Source organism: Empidonax traillii, unplaced genomic scaffold (assembly GCF_003031625.1).
Source record: "Empidonax traillii isolate 1590-97213 ecotype Southwest subspecies unplaced genomic scaffold, ASM303162v1 scaffold490:size896199, whole genome shotgun sequence".
NCBI classification, from domain to species: Eukaryota; Metazoa; Chordata; class Aves; order Passeriformes; family Tyrannidae; genus Empidonax; species Empidonax traillii.
The window spans coordinates 702,007-715,409 of NW_020955683.1; the positions used below are offsets into that span (position 1 = coordinate 702,007).

A 13,403-nucleotide genomic window follows, 5' to 3' on the forward strand; every position below is an offset into this window, starting at 1 on the left:
AAGAATATGGGGACAAAATCAAATGCTCTGCTTTTACTGCTTCATGTTTTGTGCTACAAACTGCAACTGTGAAAACATTAGTACAAAAATAAAGCCATTTCTATGTTTCAAAATTATAAAAGATTGTCAGATAGTCATAAAATGCTGCTGGTCAAGAACAATTGCTCAAGATATATGCTTAATTTACTCGAGATTAAAATTCTGTTCTCCAGGTTCCCATCTGAGGACATGTTTTTACAATTGTTTCCAGTGAAATGTGCATTTTCAGATCTGAGCAACAGTCCTTAAAATGGGGCTTTGTGATACTGAAAATGAACCCACTAAAGGCAATTAGGACACAAAGCTTTATATGTGTGTGCAACTCCTGAAACCCAATGGGACTGTTCAGATTGTGCAAAGTGAATAACATGAGTCAGCCTTTGCGGGACTTGGGACTTCAGTGTTACATCATTACTACAATTACAATATACTATTTAAAATTCAAGCAAAAATAAAGATTGGTCTAAGTGAGAACGGTTGTTCATTAAGTAGAATAGATCAAGCAGAAGGAAGTAAATATGACAAGGGAGCCAGAAAAAACAGCAGTAAAATCAAAGGATGTGAACATGCATATAGCATGACTTACCACAGGCAAAAAGAAAAAAAAATCCAAACAAAAAAACTCCAAAACAAAACAAAACAAATTACAAATAAGCAAAGAAATAATGGGTTTCACAATCCAATAATCAGGGTGAAATTATGACTTAATAAGGAAAATTATATTTTCCAAAAGTCACATTTGTGATGTACAAGATATTTGAGGCAGATCCATACATATATTTTTAAAAATGGCAAACCACAGCTTTCAACAACAAAAAGCCTTTTCATAATCAGAGAATGGTATAAGAAATCTTACTGAAACAGTTGCACTGTCTTCTGTCACAATATCCTTTAATGACAAATTATGCTTCAAGGTGAAAGCCAAGTCAGTTCAGATTCTTATTCTGAATTTCCCCATAGGAATCCATATCTTTCTCTCTCTTCTGACTATAGGTAAACCCTCACAAGTTGGAAACCCATAAAGTAAAGTCACCCCTTCTATCTTCTTTCCAATGTAATACTTTTTCGGTTAATGTGGCTATTTATTGGACACTGATTTAAGTACTTCCATGCATTTATTTATTTATTTATTTCAGTTTGGAAAAGGACAATCATTTCGACACATTTTTTCAAGAAATTGTTTCTTCCTTAGAACCTTTTTTATCATGTTCTGAATCCTACAGCAGTGGTTTTCAGCTTTTCTCATCATGCATTCATATTCACCACTATTTCATAAAAAAAAAAGAAAAGAAACTATAGCTTTTGCAGGAGATTTCATCTATTTCCAGATAATCCATTAACAGTTCCTCCACACTGTACACTTGAAAACTGTTTTGCATGTGTATGCTATTTCGCCCCCAGTTTCGGTTCTCACTCTGTGACTAAATCAACTGAACTCAAACTAAACAATTTTCTAAAGGATGTTGAATTACAAAATAAATTCATTTGTGCATTATAGGAAACTTATCCTATAAGAGCCTCCTTTAAACATCAGCCTCACCCTTTTCAATCTTAAAAAATACCTTTGGAATTAAATTTACAGTTAGATGGGCTGCATATACTTTTGACATTGAACTAATAACAATTGTGCTGCCTATCTCACCATAAGTTTTTAAGTAACTTATAAATTTCAGAAAGGTCAGATTCACTAGAAAGCAGAGAAGAAAAAAGAACCTAGTTATGCTGCTCTGTAAGTCCATTGTGCGGCTACATCACTAAAGCCACCTGCAATTCTCACCTCCCTGTCTCAGGAAGAACGGATTGAGGAGACACTGGAAGTGCTAGCGTTCTCTATCTGAGCATTATTTCTCAGCCAAGGCCACTTTGGAATAGCTCTGGTTTTTAGAGCTCTGTAAGAGACACACTGCTGAGCTATGAGAACCCTTAGTCTGACTCAGAATGGCAGCTTCCTTTTCATTTTGTTAATGAAGCTGGTCTCCAGAAATTACAAGAAGCAGCTTCCTTTTCGTTTATCGCATTGCATCCTCACATGCATTCAGCTTTATTTTTGAGGCAATGGCCAGCTTTGGCCTAGCAGGTCTCTGGCTATTCTAAATTACATCAGGGTTGAGAGCACTGTAAATCAGGCAGGAAACTTTAATGCCACCTTTGGTCACAATGACCATCAATCCTTTATCCCCATTAGTCATAACTGGAATCCAGCCCAAGTGTCTGCAGTCTTAAGCAAGACATCATCTTTGATGGCCGGTTTCCCTCAGACTTGAACTCCTCCAGTGACAAAACAGTTCTCCTCTCCTGCAACCTATGGAGGTAAGAAAAAGCACTGAGAAATAGGATGTTTTCCATGAAAGATAATTTATATGCAAAAAACTGTGCTCCTGCTACAACCAGCAGTCTACGGTGGAATATTTTTAGGATATAGATAATTCTGGCTTAGTTCCACAAAATGAACGGTAGAGCTGCCTCAATTTAATTACCACCCCATGAAGAAATCTGACAGCCCCAATGCAGTGCTTAGTAAGCATTTTACCTCAGAGAGCCTGAAGATGTATTGTAGCACTGAAATTACAATACATACCATGACTTGTTCTGTCATCCTACTTTGGGAATGCAGCATGCTTGTCTCTATAATGAGCTGTCTGATATTCACCCACTTCACCTGTAGCAAACAGGAGTAAAACGTAAGTAACCATAAGTTGGCATATTAGTTAAATGCAAGCTAAAATATTCACGGTTTTTGGCAGAAGATTTTAGATTCTTCTATCTAGACACATGTAGTATATAATTTACTTACATTTACATTTTGAAAACAATCTGAATTTTCTAAATTTTTAATTATTACAATCAGGGGAAAAAACAAACTAACAAACAAACAAAAAAAACACAACCCCCCTACATTTCTGCTTATAGGATTCCTGGAAAATATTTTAAAGACATATTTGTTACTAACATATGATAAAATATGTATAACTTAAGGACACATATGTGCTTCAATTAAGAAAATTAACCCTGCAAGAAAAAATTTTCTCTGCTTAATTCAAAAACCAAAGAAGAAAAACATATATTTTTAAAAAAATCCAATAGGACACTTTATAAAGCTTACACTATGCCATTCTGTACCTTTTTTTAATAAAAATATTTATGCTTAAAAAGTGTGCTAGTCTGCACTTCTACAAATATAATTAAATTATGTACCTTTATTAAAAAACAAATCAAATCCATCTTGTTTCCAGCAGAAGAAAGATTGAAATTTATTTATTCATATGCAGTTTTACAGAGAATATTGAGAAGCTTTATTTTCTTTTAATTATGACATTACATTAGAATTGGAATGTGCCATCCTTCCTTTGGCTAAGCAATTTTTAAGAAGTGTGTGGAAAAGCAGTTTTAAGCCCAGGCTAAATTTTAAAACAACCACCCCACAGGAACTATTCATATCTATAAGAAGGCCCCCCTAGAGCATCCACAAAATCAGTGAATTTTCATTGACTTAATCATTGGCTTAACACCACTGTGAGTTAAGTGTCATAGGCTAAATAATGCTTAATGCCATCTCAGTAGCCATGAATTGTGGAATGAAGGAAAATAATACCTCACATCAGCCATAGCAATAGCATAAAAAACCAAAGAAACAAATAACAAACGAACAACAGAAAAAACCCAAACAACACCCTTTAAAATAGACTTAGTATAAATAAGTAAAAAAAAAAGAAATTAGATGATTCTTCCATTTCTCTTTTGGATTTTAAGAAAGTCATTGCAACAAACACTTACAGGTAAAAAATGAAGTTTCAGGTGATATAAAAACCTTGGAGTTCAGATCATACAAGTACAGCAATGTACACTATGGGTGACACTATCAGTGCCTATGCCTTTACGAAATTATTTTGAAGTTAATTTAAAATTTAGGATTAAAATACCTTTATCACCATGAAAATACCAATAATTCATGATATGATATGTCCATTTATGCTCAGCCTTCCTTTATCTGTTTACTTCACCTATGTTTGTTTAACCCAGCACTCTGTTCCCTGTGATTACCTCTGAACACGGCTTCAGATACTCAAAAGTAATTGTCTACTATAAAAAAATACATCAGAACACATTTTTGGCATTGTGTACTTAGCTGTTTCTGAAGACCAAGTCCTCCCTGAGATAGCTCAAATTAAGAATCTAAAAGCCAAAAGGTCAAGAATCCTAAAATGTTGAACGAAAACAAGACAAGTCAGATTATACAAAAAAAATCTGATACATAAAAGGTCAGGAGGAAAGATGATCCAATCCACAGATTTAAAAGTGCAAATATACTTGAGAAAGATCACTTGCTATATGATTTTTTTAAAAAAATTTTTTTAAAAATAACTGGAAACATCTGCAAGATAAAATATAGTTTGTCTTTACCAGATGTTGGCTCCCTTACAAACCCTATGTACAATTAATTAGCCATTAGTTTAAATTTCTCAAACTTTATTTTCTTTCTCTTACACAATATATCTCTTTTCATTTGTTTTAAAAATAGAAATGTTCCATCACCTTTCTTCAGGCTGATGGGGTTACTGAAAACAGAAGTACCTCAGGATTTAGAAAGCACTTTCCAGTCACTATTACTTGAAAGCAAGAGTTTTACTCTCAAAGAGGCATGATGTCCAAAAAAAAAAAAAAACAATACTCTGAACAAGGATGAAAAATTGTAAATTATTTTCACAGGCTCTTATTCTACAATGGAGAAAATATCCAGATTCTAGACAGGGTTCTTTGAAAAGAATATTTTCCTTTTATATAGAGATAAAAAGCAAAGCTTTCAGGTCAGAGGCTATAGGGGAAAAGAACTAATGTCTCCGCTGCTTTGATGTTACAAGTAGTCCCTCGCTGCAGAAGTGTATTAGAGCTACCAGTAAACTGATCCAGCATATTTAATAACCAGTTTCAGTATGGGTGGTACATGGATTATTCTGTACACAGCAAGCAGTCATGTGTATTACAAACAATACACAGACCTTTATTTTAACATGTTAACATTACTTTAAAACATAGTATAGCTCAAAGGTAATTTGTGATTTATAGATCCTATAGGAAGACCTCTCCTTATAAATGTATCTGAAGCAACTATAGGCAGCAAACTAGGATTAAGTGCTTCTCTCACAGTTACATGTAACACACATAATGGGGTTTGCACTTGCGAAAACAGAAAATTTCAAACTGTGAGTACTAAACATAACAGTGATGATTAATAGTATTTGGTGTCTCGGTTGGTTTTGAACCTGAAGAACTGCAGATTGGAGTAACCAGGCCAAAACAATGTGATCTGGTGCAACTCTCTCACAAATTCCTGGGAGCTGAAAGACCTAATGCACCAGCTTGCATTGGTCCTAATGCACCAATGCACCTAAAGGACTAATTTACTTACCAACTCACCTTTTGGAACAATACATCTCAAAATTCAGAATATGTTAGAATGACATAAATAAAGATTACCTTAAAAATCAATCAAAAATCTTAATTAAACTTCTGGTGCTATGTAGCACCAAACTGTATATATAAGAGATACCCTTAGAAAAAAATTGAATTATTTTTAACTTACTTTTTTTGTACCTATGTAAATTGAAATTTGCTAGGAGTAATAATCCTCAAATTTACAAAAATAATGTTTAGTCTCTTGAATATTTGATATACTCCAACAGACCACTACATACAATAAAATATAATTTCTGAGTGAGTTTTCTATAATTTGGAAAATTATGTTTGTTTGGATATTATTGAAATACTAATTGCTGACTTACTACTGATTATGCATGTATTAAAATTAAATTAATACTGTTTAGATACCCTGTAGTTTGAGCATTGCTTAGTAGACAAACAGAGAGATGGTTCATCAAAATCTCTCAAAAATATCAAGTAATCTGAAAGTTGAAATGTAATTACCCTGCGTTTAAACCACAGGCAGATAAACCCTGGCAACTTTTCTTCTGTAACAGCTCCAGATTTCAGCCAGAGGTCGGCCACTGCAAGAGGGGTAACAAAGGCTTGTGAAGGACTTGCAGCAGGGAGTTGCTGCAGGAAAGATGGAAAGGATTCAAAAGTAATAGAAAAACAGTAGAAATACTGGGAATGGGAAAGCGAAAAGAATCATGAGTTCAGGGGAAAGGAAAGAAAAAGGGAATAAAAAAAGCTAGATATATGAGGAGTAGGGATAAAGAAAAAAAACTGCAAGAAATGAAAAATGGGGAACCTTAAATAGAGAGGAACTAGGGAAATACCAGTTTCACTAAATGTTTCCTGGTACAGCAGCAAAGAAACAAATCATTCTCCCTATAGGTTCAGGTACCTGCCACAAAAAGTCCAGGAGGAGTTTTTGAGCCTGATTATTCTTAACAGATTTCCAAATTACATTTTTAGCTCTGTAAGTTTTATTTATAAATATATTTAAGATTAATGATTCACTGGAAATATTGGAGAACACACTGTCCTAAATAAGACCAGCTTTCCTGGTCAATTTTCATGTAGGTAAGATAGGTTTAAACTGATGATATTGGCTTCACAGTGCTATGAAATCACCCTGTCCCTCTATTGGAAGCTATGCCTCTAAAAGTAGAGCTGTGTGAAGGGAGCCCATCCTCTGTCCCTCCAGCTGTAAACCCGCTGTACCTTCTGAGGCAGTATAAACTCTTCAGCACATGGACATAAACACGTACTCTAAGGAAAATGAGTACAGCAGAAAAGGCTCACAAGCCCCACTGTCAGGAGCAGAGAGTTGTAAATCGGCCTCCAGTCCCACAGAGGCTCCATTCATTGGGGTATCTCCTGAAATGCATCACAGCTCTTAACAAGTAAAACAACAAAAATGCAGACCTACTTTTTCAGTGGGAGGTATGATGCACAAAGTTTACATTTTGCTTCTCTCAAATGACTGGAAGTGCCAAAGCTGTGATGGACCATGTCCTTTTTTGTGTTTCAACATGTGTTTTGGAAATCTCCAGATTTTTCCAGATGTTTCCAGACTGTGTTTTTAGTAATACAATTTTGAAACACTTATAACCTCTCTGCTCTGATCTGTAATTTTTTTCATCCTGCCTCCACACCAATTTCGGCCTTACTGCTGAAGTGTCTGAGCATTGGCAGGGTGGGTTCCCCAGTCCCTTTTTCTTTTTGTACGTCAGTGTAACTCCATCAAGATCGTAATGCTTTTTAGATTCATTTTCTCCCCTTTCTTTTGGAGAGTCTGTATGTGGAACCCATTCTAGCTCCTCAAACAGGACCAGAAGTAGCAGGTGCAGGTTTCCAGGTGGGAACTAAGCTGGATGATTTTGGGTACAACTCATAGCAATGTAGGGCGCAGACATAGGGATCCCCAGCAGGTTGGTGTGCTTTGTCCCCCAAAACATTTCTTTTTTTGCTCTTGTTTAGTCTTCAACAATGAGCCACTGGGAACAAAAATCACCAGGTGCATGTGTTTGGAGGAAAAAGAAAAAACAAACAAACAAAAAAAACCAATACCACAAGAAAAGGCTCTACTGCTAACAAGAAATAGCGAGGAGAGTTTTCTTTAGAAAGCCATGTGACTTATAAACAATATACTACTGCCATGTGTTTAAAAAGAACAAGGTCACTAGTGAGAAAGAAACTGTTATTCTTAAAAGACAAAGTCAGGAGATACAAAAGGGCATACATCATTTCCCTCTGAAATTGTATGATAAAATGACAGCAAAAATCAGCTTAGAAGCAACACGTGAACTAGCCTTCTGTTCCCCCTGCTCTCTTCCTTCCAAGACTAAATGGATCTGTGTCTCTCTTTTGTCACATTGTTGTAACTTTCATTCAGTCTCCCCACTTCACCTTGACCGCATCTGAGCAGTGACAATATGTTTCTTGTTCTTCACACTTTTCCCAGCAAGGATCACTGACAGCCTCTTACTTTGTATTTTCTCAGCTTTTGAGGCAGTGATTTTTTTTTTCCTCCTTTTTCCCCCAGCCATCATCATTGCTATTTGGAGAGAATTTGGTTCAATTTCCATTTTAAACATGAAACGTTTGAATTAGCTCGTAAAGTCTCCCAGCTTGCAGAGGAAAGAGCTGGTCTTTAAAAAGGGGGGGAAAAAGTTATTTTTTGCAAAATAAGAAGTGAAAAGCTGCAGAATAATCTTAAATCATTTTATACTGCACAGAAAACTTGAAAATAATGAGAGCTCTTCAATTTGGAAATGATTTGGGTTCTAGGAATATGAATCAGAGAGAGCTGTAAAATTATTAGAACACTACAACATATTTCGTAGGCATTGCAATTCAGAAGTGATCAAAGATTCTGGACTTGCAGAGCAATTTACTTGGCATTTGCAGGAAAGCCTTACTCTTTAAAACTGAAGCACTCTTAACAATATGAAGAACTCCAATAATTTTAAATTGATGTATACCATACATGCCCAGAAATCCAATTTAGGTTTTAAATAAAAACATTATAACTTCAGAAGTATGAAGAGCCCACCCACAACATAACAGCAATCTAGCCTTTCCAATTCACATGTCAGTTCAGCCTAGCTCTTATTTCTTCCACTCTTGGCTTTTCTGGCATGAGGAACTGTTGAAAACATTAGAGATGAGTATTTTTTTTTTCTTTTAATCCTTGCCTTCTGATATAAAGCCTTAGTTTGCAATTTGATTTGCAAGGTCTGAATGGTACTTTTAAAGACTTTTAAATACTGTAGATTAAAAACACAAGAAAATGTTTAAGCCAAATCAATGACTTACTATGTTCCCAACCAAAACTTTAATTCAGATGAGTTTGTTTGTAAACAATATATTTTTTTTTCAATTTAGCTGAGCTTAAATTTGCAAATAGCTATTACTAATGAAAATATAGAGTACACTGAGTTCTAAAACAATATTGATAGAACAGGAAAACAAAATTAAATTTTAAAAATTATATCTCAATTGTACATGAAAAAAATAATTGTTAAAAGTCCCTTGAGTGAGAGAGGGTCTGTGTTGTCCCAGCAGATCCTCTGCTGCCTCCATGCAAATCGTCCTGCTATGCAAAACAGACTCCTATCACCAGACTACTTGTGAAGCCTCTCAGTTTTGCACAGCAGGCAACCACCTCTCCAATCATAGTCACCAAACCTGAAACCCTTTCTGTAGCCCAGAAGGCTTGTAAGTGGTTACATAAGAGCTGCAGTCAAAAAAACTTAGGGTTTTTTTTCCTTATTGACACAGAAGCAGGATTGTGTGACGCATATAGGAGGCAGTCAGTGATATGAGCTGTTGCCATCCAGTTCTGAAAGTATCCCATTCTGTCCTAACTTGGTGTTATAAAGACATCAACACAAAATTGAATAGACCTTGATAATGCTGAGGAGCACTGGTGCACCAGAAACAAGAAGGTGGAAGGAATCGATGAGTTAGGGTGCCCACAAATGTTTCCCTCGGGCTTTAAAAGCACACAGAAGTTTTTTTACTTCACACAGTGATGGATGGAAAAGCTCCAGACAGTATAATCAACTTTTGTCACAAATGGATAAGACTTGCTGCCATTATTTTAGATTTAACCACCTGAAAGTAGCTTCTTCAATGTACAGCATACTAAAATACTTTTAACTGGTGAAGAGCTTCTGAAAGTCATCTGGTGCAACTCCTAACTAAACAGAGAACCAGCACAGATCAGGTTGCTTAGGATTTTGTACAGTCAATATCTGAATATCTCCAAGAATGCAGTTTTATAAATCGCTAATACTTCATGTTCTTCATCTTTTAAATGACAGTATTCTAAAATAAGGAAATTTTGAATTTTCTACCTGAGAATTTGATAATCAGGTCTGTTTCTAAGGATAGAACATATCTATGAAATATTTATGTGATGTAAACCAATGCAGGTGCCCTTGAATGTTTTTAGTACTACTGGAGTTCATGTGATCTATGATAAGAATTCTGTTCTGTTCCCCATAGGTTATAGCTTAGCCTCAAGACTTTGTGGATGTGTGACTTAGTGTGAATTTAGAAGAGACTATGATGTCTATAAACCCTTACAAAATCTCACACACACACAAAAGTATTAGTAGATTTCTACCTCAAACTATGCCAGGCTCACTGTCAGACAGCAAAAGTTCTTACAAGTATCCATCATAATGTTCTCAGGATTATAAAATTAATGTAGCCCCTTGTGGTGCAGACTGACAAAAGCTAGTAGAGAATGCATTTTAAAGAATGCATCATCTTTCCTTGAAAATAAAAAAGTACACTAAACCTCTACATAATCTTTTAAATAATGAAACCTGAAGTATCTCTAACTGGACAAATGTGTGACAAAGCTTGAGGACCCAGTCACAACTGTTAGACACAAAATTGCATGTTTCAGATGCACCTTAATTATTTTCTACCAGATTTGACTTTCCTATATTTGCTTTGTGTGAAGTTGAAAACAAACTTGTTTTGGAAATGTTAGAAGAGGAACAGGGGTCATGGGAAACTACCTACATGTTTACTATTAAACGTAGATGCAGTCTGAAAAAGATGAGACATTACCAATAAACAAATATCTTCCAATGCCTCAATTCTTAAAAATTTTAACTACAGTCTTAAATGACATTTAAATGTATTTAATGTATATAATTTAATTCAGAAAAAAAAACTCTTTTAGCTTACTATAGCATTTAACTTGGATGCTTACCTACTGAAATAAACTATATGTGAGACAAATGTGTTCCTATCATCCAGGAAGCTGTTTTTGGGCACTGTTTTGTAAGACAAAGTTGTTCTAATAAAAAAATTTTAAAAAATAGTAGTTGATGCTATTACTACTATTTTGTGTAGTAGCCTGATGACTCCTATTATTTTTGAGCCAAAATCTCGAAATGTTCATGGCATGACAAAAATCTAGAAGTCCTAATCTATAGATAACATTTCAGTTTCCTCAGCATTAAAGATTATTGTTCTGCTTTGAGTAGTTCAGTCAGGTAATTAAGATTTCCTTTTATGCACACAGAATCTATCTGAAATCAGCTTTCTTCAGCCTTTCAAGAAGCTTCAGGCCAGGAAGGGAAAAAGGTAAATAATGTCAGAAAAAGTGTCTAAGCTCATTAAGCTCTACCATTAACTTCACAGATTTCCCTTTAGGATTCGCCTCAACCTCTTAATATGTTTTAAAAAACAACCTGCCTAATGTCCTAAAGTTCAAAATCATAGTAACATACTTCTTTTTAAATACCATTTTTCAATACCAATTTGAGGAGACATTGAACTAAAAGGAACAGTCAAAAACAGCAGCTCTCAGTAGGGTTTGCTTCAGTTTTCTCATTAAAAGAAGCCCATTTTCTGCTGATTTTGGTTTGTTTTCACTGCCTATTAAACACAATGGAAGCATACTCTGTTTTACAAACTCCCATAATTCAAGAATTCTGAAAGGATTTCACTGAAGTTTCACAAATAAATTCTTTGGCTGCAAAGAGCATACATTAATAGTTACAGTTTCAGCCTAAAGACTGAGGGCTTCACACAGTTAAGATTGTGTGGCAACAGGAGTATGACACAAGTGCTTCTGGGAATCCAACCATGGAGGGCTTCACCAGGTGTCAGTGGTAAAAAATGTCCTACACAGTTCCTCAGCAGTATACGTAGGATATTTGATTTGTTGTAAAAGAACTCAAGTCCTGTTTGTAGGCACTTCCTCCAAAATAAAATCACATCCTCACAGCTTTTTTCCTATTTCTTTCCACTTGGTACTGTTTTAAAAAAACCCAGGCCAAAATAAAAACCCTCCAAACAAAAAACCAAACATAAACCAAACCAACAATCAAAATGAAACTAACAACTCTTTTTCACTCTTCCAGATAAACTAAGTTGGAAAAAATCACCAAATGCCAAATTATGAACACTTAGGACCAAGGTGGGCATTACTCCACAGGTGAAAAAGGAGTAAGGATATGGATATTTTACTTCCCTGATTTACTCTTTTTCAAGTTTAATGGTTTTTCTTCACCTTCTCTATTCTCATTCCTTTGCCCAGTACTCTTTATTTTCCAGTGGTATTAAAGGTAGGAAGAAAAGATCAATACTTGAGGCAGAGAAAAAAAAGGAAAGTGATTTTCTTAAAAGGTTGGAAAAAAATAAAATAAGGCTGTGGATTTTCACAATGAAGCATTCAGATGAGTTGCCCCTCAGTAAATATCCCTTAAGACAAAAAATATCCCTTAAGACATGAGTAATGAAAAGTGCTTTCTATCCTTAGTGGAGAATGCATTCCTCTCTTTACCAGGTCCACCCATCACATGACAACAGAATTTTGAAAAAGAAAGGCATTGTGTTTTGGTGGGACCACCTGGAGGGAACAGTTCAGAATGTGAGATAAACTGAAAAAGGATTTTTCACATATACCCCTACTCAGTGCAGAGGCTGTTGAATGCTTCATCCACTCTCACCTACTAGAGCTACAATGGAAAACTGCTGTCAGTGGGAGTATCCCCCACTGTATAAAGGCATCAGCATAAACTAAGGCTTGGTGTGCTGTCTTTTTGCCTCCAAAAGGACTAAATTCCTCTTGAGAGTAGAATAATTCTCCATTCATGATAGACTAAGAGAAATTGCTTTAGATTTAAAAAAAAAAATCAAATTTTGTTGAATCTGGTCTCAGTACATGTTTGCATAACTTAGTTCAAGTTGAAGGATATTAAACTAGAAAAAAAGTGAATATTTCCCCTTGATAGTAGATGATTCCCTCAATAGAGTTACTAAATTGGATGATACTAAACTGGATACTAAATGGAGTGATGGACAGTCTAAAGCTACTTCCAGCATATTATCTCAAGGTACTCTGAGATCTGGCACACTCAAATTGTAGGGGCTTGTCCAAGGCAAACAGGACTCAATTTATTTTGGTTTTGAAGGTCATCATAGACCCATAAACACACCCAAGAATAATCCAGAGCTTGCAACTTCTCTGCTGCAACCACCAAACCCTTACAGTCTGAGAGATAAGGAGTAACAAATGTTGAAGGGAGTTCCTCCAGAGACAGAGGCTAAGGACTTCTGAAGTTCTTCCAGTTGTTCTTGGAGCAGAATTGGCAGAACCATTTTGAGCAAGTTTCACCAAGCCAGCAACATGTTTGCAAATAAATTTCCTTTTCCCCTTGATAAAATAAGCAATAAACTTCAAGGTCCACTTAGAAGGTGGGGTTTTGTTTGGTAGGTATTATTTTACTCATATGAGTAAAGACTTATGCAGGTAGATGAACAAAAACACACAGGAGCGGGGAATTTGGGAAGGCACGTTTTCCAAGGGTCCCATCTCTCTGCTACTGTGTCTCACTGTCCTTCTCTAACCACAGAATCATAGAACCACAGAATGGTTTGGGTTGGAGGGAACATTAAAAATCATATAC

At 35.5% G+C, this 13,403-nt stretch overlaps 1 protein-coding gene across 3 annotated transcripts in view; it reads right to left on the minus strand.

Annotated features, from left to right (window-relative positions):
- The window catches only part of LOC114063754, a 198,280-nt gene that overhangs the window by 30,744 nt on the left and 154,133 nt on the right, over positions 1-13,403 (minus strand). For all 3 annotated transcript variants that reach the window (XM_027896255.1, XM_027896256.1, XM_027896254.1), the window contains 2 exons: positions 5,962-6,041; positions 2,618-2,698 (listed from right to left, as the gene is read on the minus strand). In XM_027896255.1, coding sequence (XP_027752056.1) covers positions 2,618-2,698; positions 5,962-6,041 — 161 coding nt within the window. The remainder of the gene's footprint in view (positions 1-2,617; positions 2,699-5,961; positions 6,042-13,403) is intronic.